Here is a 5000-nt window from a genome sequence, read left to right as displayed (position 1 = left end):
TTTCGGTGGAATGTATATTCGGGAAAAAGGTAATACCTTTCGAGGTATTCCCTTTTTCTCGCTTTGACCGGAATGCCCAGAAATTTCTGTGCCATTTGTCCACAATTACAAGTGCCAGAGAAAATAGAACGTTTCATTTGTTTTTCGACCTGAACAACCCGTTTTTCTGGCAAATGATACAGCACATTCCCATTTTCTTTTTCTAAGTACAGAACATGCAATACCATTTGTCGAAAACATTCTCACCGAAAATTTCATTCAAATGGCAAGCGCTCCTGAGTAGTAGCAGGTGAACTAACCCATCCCATATTCCCTCGCGAATAGAGGGAAAATTATCAACGACAACCAAATACTCCGATGTTGAAAAGCAAAACAAAAAAAGCAAGATGACACACCTAACATCAACCCGGTGTGGCCAACACATCACGTATGATGCCGATTACACATCATGCCGATGTTGAGCAAATTCTGGGGCTGGTTTTCTGGGATATGTCTCATCTTTATCACCCTAAAGATTTTACTCTCCAGAATTTTAGCTGAACTTATTTTCTATAGACTACAAAACAGCCGTATTTTTGCGCTGGTCGAACGTGTCGTCGTCAAGCGAAAGGTCTGGAATGAGGTGGAAACCAAGAGTGAGACTGAAGCGAGACGTCTCTCCCCAGTCTCACTCTTCGTTTTCACTCTTGCTCCAGACCTTATCGATTTGACCAAATACGGCTGTTTTGCAGTTTATCTTTGCTAAAGGGCTACTTCTACGCTAAACTAATTTCAAACAGCGTTAAAATATCTCTTTTCTTTTTCTCGTACTATAGCAAAGTTTCTTTGCCCTCAATAGGATACAGGGAAATTTTAAAGCAAATTTGGGATATCTCATTGGACTTTTTGAAAACTAAATCTCAGTATGTTGGAAACATTCTTTCTTTTTCAGAAAATTCACTCGTCTAGCGGCGAATTGCTGATGTTACGAAATGTGTTATGGCACACAGGAGACAGAACCAATGAGGTCGCTATAATATTTCGTAAATTTCAGGGGTACCCAACTATGAAATTCAACTACAAATCCCAGAGGGACATTCCAAGGTCCTTGTCAGAAACAAAGACTCCGCTTTAAGGGTTTTTTTCCGGCTAGAAAAATTTTATCTGCACGAATTTCGAAGTGGAAAATTGGAATGCTGCGGAGTTTAAAATCACCCTTTCAGAAAAACTGTTGGATCAACGCTTCCATCCGTTAACTTCGCAACGAAATAGGTGCTGTGGTTGTTGGCGGCCTAACCTTCTTGGATGTCAATTGCAAAAATAACTCTTCGAAAACGTAAGGGGCTTTTTTTTCCTTGGTCAAGTTGCGAATCTTTCAACGTGATGTTTCAGTGACTTGGTTATTTTCAACAAACCTGGAAAAGTTTAGTGGATAACCAGTCGCAAATTTTAAACATTTGCGAGCAACTTTTCACCCGAACAGGTATTTTACGAAATCTTCCGTTGGGTTCCCTGGAGATTCTTTCGTTTTCAATTCGTTGTATGGCCGTCTGTGGCGTTGCCAGTTTCTTCTCATAGACAATATGAATCTATTTGTCCTCACTTGTTTTACCACTAGGCCACATTGCTGTGGAAAGATCCGGCAGAGCGTGGATGGCAAGGTAGAAGAGCTTATAGATGGCGACTGGTTTATTTACCATCCAAGACAACTCTGAGGTATCATTATAGATTGCTCTTTTAATGGAAATTTGGGAATCTTTGAAAAGATGTATGTTGACACGAGTAAAACAAACCTAAGTTATTAGCTCTTCTTCATTTTCCCGCGCTTTCTGCCGGCTGCATGTTTTGACTTTGCGTCATGATTGGCTAATTTGATTTCCTACGTCTGTTGTGTTTGCTTAAGGGAGCTTTTCATTCGACGGAAAAAAACCGGGTAAGAAATCGAATGGAACGGGAATATTCCGGAAATGTTTTCTGAAATAGATATTACACTGCTGCGCGGGGATGCGAATTTTATTTTCGAGTCCTGATAGTATCTCTCACGAGTGAGGTCAGTGAGCGCAGCAATACTCGTTAATGCGGCCAACCGGAAATTGCTTCCCATTCGCCACATAAAATTACCGAAATTTTCATCTGAACAATCTATGACGACGTAGCATTTTAATGTCGATTTGACGTCAAAGAAAATGATTTTGGAGCCTTATTATTATTATTATTATTATTATTATTATTATTATTATTATTATTATTATTATTATTATTATTAGATTACAAATTTGGACCAAGTACAAGGAGCTGATGACTGACAGTGGAGAAATCGTTGATCCCGACATTTCCGGCGGAAAACTGGGGCTCATGAGCTTTTGGCAAGAAAAAGTTATCTGGTCAGCGGTGTCAGCTCGGTGCCTTGGTGAGTGTGTACCCTTATCCATCTTCTATCCTGTCCTTCGTCTGTCTTCCACCTCTCCCCCCCCCCCCCTTCCTTCTTTCCCCCCACTTCTTCCCCCGACAAAAAATAAACAGGAAAAATAATTTTAAATGAGGGCGCTTAAGCACGCGACATTTTTGACACGCGAATGAACACGCATGCACACAACCACATATATATTGCTAAGCTAGTGTCTTTTCTCCCTTAGAGATAATTACTTTTAAAATCTGGGAGACACTTCTGTCCTGGCTTGCGAAATGTTCTCTACCGGTTGCCATCCGCGTCTCAAAAACGTCGCGTCCTTAAGCTCCCTAATTCCGACAGCTGGCCACACGTTACACTGAGTTATTCTGAACAGCGGCGATCTTTTATACTGAGCTAAGACCCCAAAAAATGTTTTGCCGCAATGAAGGGAGTCTAATTCTCGAAGTGTTAGTTCGGGATGCAAACATAGCGTCCGGCTTTGTCTTTGTCAACTGGGACTACAACTCGTGCGCTGAGAAGTCGTTTAAAAACGAAGGGTATGCGAACTTACATTGCAACCAGGCAGTTCGATGCTACTCTGGATATACCTTGAAACCCCAATAATTCCGCTTACACCCTTGAAACGTTCTAACCTACATTCAAATTTCTCCTAACCAGAGAAGCATCGGCTATAGTTGGCGTAATTATATCGTTGACTTAAAAATCCATCGAATTTATTACGTGTTCTTTGATTGCACTCACGTGATAAACCCGGCCATTTTGCTGCCAGAACAATAGAAAAATGTAGCTCAAATTTTCCATAATAATAGAGTCAAATTCCTAAGACTTTTTCGCTATTGTTCTTTCCATCAACATGGCCCCCTCGACGTCTGGTGCAATCAAAGATTTCAAGTGTCGCCTTTCCTGAGATGTGTTCTTTTTTTTTCCAGATCCGTTCAATTAAGATATGGCTTCATCAACTTCAAGATAGTTGTAATTACTACTTAACTTATACCGCTACGAAAAAAATATCTAGCTGAGAGTTTTATTGGACTTCCAAGGCATCTGCGTTTGGCGAGAAATTCTTCCTTCTGGATAGTAATTATTGGTCCGATGTGCAACAATAGACCTTATTGGAGTTGAGCCTGAGGGCACATTTTCTTTTAAAACTACTAGCAAAACAGGCAGGAGGTTTATGGCGATTGACGGCAAGCGCAGATGCATTTTGCAGAGGTTATCACATAATTTCGAGTGAGATTTGGAAGAAATGAGAACGAGTAAATTTTTTCAAAGGCGAACAAAATTCGTAATCTTACGAAACATTTACGTAACTTTTAAAAACCGAGCAGCAGTGTTTTTATCGGCTGTTTTTAGACCCGATGAAACACGTGCTGCGAGTTTTTTTGAACGGTTTCAAAAATATTCCACAAAAAGCGTGTCCCTCTGGCTCATGAATTATTAATGAGTTATGGAAGAGTGTTCATTTATTCCAAATTGCAAGAGAAAAAAATCATGTGATTACTTATTAAAAACAGACATGAAAAAATATCGAGAAAGCCAGTCGTAATTAATAAGCGGATCATACATCACACAAAAATTGCGCGATCCAGAGCAAGCATTGGATTGGCTATCTGTTGCTTTCTTTGGTCATTGACCAATCATAATGCCTGGTTTGTTATGTCTTTTTGCACTGATGATTTACCTCGTTTCTGCACAGAGTTGCCTGAAAACTGCTTTCCTCTAAGCCAATCGGAATGGAGAAACTGTTTTCACGTGTATTGTTAAATGACTAGCAGCGTGGTCATGAGATGGACGTAACAAAAAACAGTTTAAACATTGACCAAAAACAACGCAAAAAAGAAAACTAAAAATAAAAGGTCAATAAATGTTTCGAAACTGAGAACTGCTCTCAGTACAATGATTTAAGGGGCTAAGAACAAGAGGACAGCCCGAGTACAGAACTGCATGGCCTTTCCAAAAAAATAGCAAACAGACTTCTAATTTAAATTGTGTACTATTTTTTTTTGGTTATGTCGAGCATAGACCATTTTCGAAAATACCTTTATACTATTTGTCCCTCCAAATTTTGCATAAGCATTGGTTTTGTTTTCTCTAGGGACCATCGTAAGTCCCAAGAGAAACTGTAAACAATGCTTACGCAAAATTTGGAGGGACAAACAAAGTATAGCCCACTTCGAAAAATACCATAATACTCTTTGTTTGTCCCTCCAAATTTTGCATAAGCATTGGTTTTGTTTTCTCTAGGGACCATCGTAAGTCCCAAGAGAAACTGTAAACAATGCTTACGCAAAATTTGGAGGGACAAACAAAGTATAGCCCACTTCGAAAAATACCATAATACTCTTTGTTTGTCCCCCCAAATTTTGCATAAGCATTGTTTCCAGTTTCTCTTGGGACTTACAATGGTCCCAAGAGAAAACAAAAACAATGCCTATCCAAAATTTGGGCGGATTAACAAAGAGTATTATGGTATTTTCCAAAGTGGCCTATTACTCCAAAATAAGGTGAGACACCTCGTGACACATATACACGTGTAACATTAGGTCACGTGACGTCGCAACAACTGACACCCTCAGTGTTAACCAGCTTTGGAGAGCTTTGGAAAGAT

At 39.7% G+C, this 5000-nt stretch overlaps 1 protein-coding gene across 4 annotated transcripts in view; it reads left to right on the top strand.

Moving 5' to 3' along the window:
- The window catches only part of LOC137992199 (cartilage oligomeric matrix protein-like), a 38787-nt gene that overhangs the window by 32873 nt on the left and 914 nt on the right, over window positions 1–5000 (top strand). For all 4 annotated transcript variants that reach the window (XM_068837354.1, XM_068837357.1, XM_068837356.1 and 1 more), the window contains 4 exons: window positions 932–1006; window positions 1598–1695; window positions 2247–2389; window positions 3322–5000. The exon at window positions 3322–5000 is cut by the window's right edge and continues 914 nt beyond it. In XM_068837354.1, the coding sequence (XP_068693455.1) occupies window positions 932–1006; window positions 1598–1695; window positions 2247–2389; window positions 3322–3335 (330 nt within the window). In that variant the 3' untranslated portion in view covers window positions 3336–5000. The remainder of the gene's footprint in view (window positions 1–931; window positions 1007–1597; window positions 1696–2246; window positions 2390–3321) is intronic.

The sequence above is a fragment of the Montipora foliosa genome, chromosome 2 (assembly GCF_036669935.1).
Source record: "Montipora foliosa isolate CH-2021 chromosome 2, ASM3666993v2, whole genome shotgun sequence".
Taxonomy (NCBI): Eukaryota; Metazoa; Cnidaria; class Anthozoa; order Scleractinia; family Acroporidae; genus Montipora; species Montipora foliosa.
The sequence above is the reverse complement of the archived record's forward strand: the minus strand, read 5'-3'. Positions and strand labels throughout refer to the sequence as shown.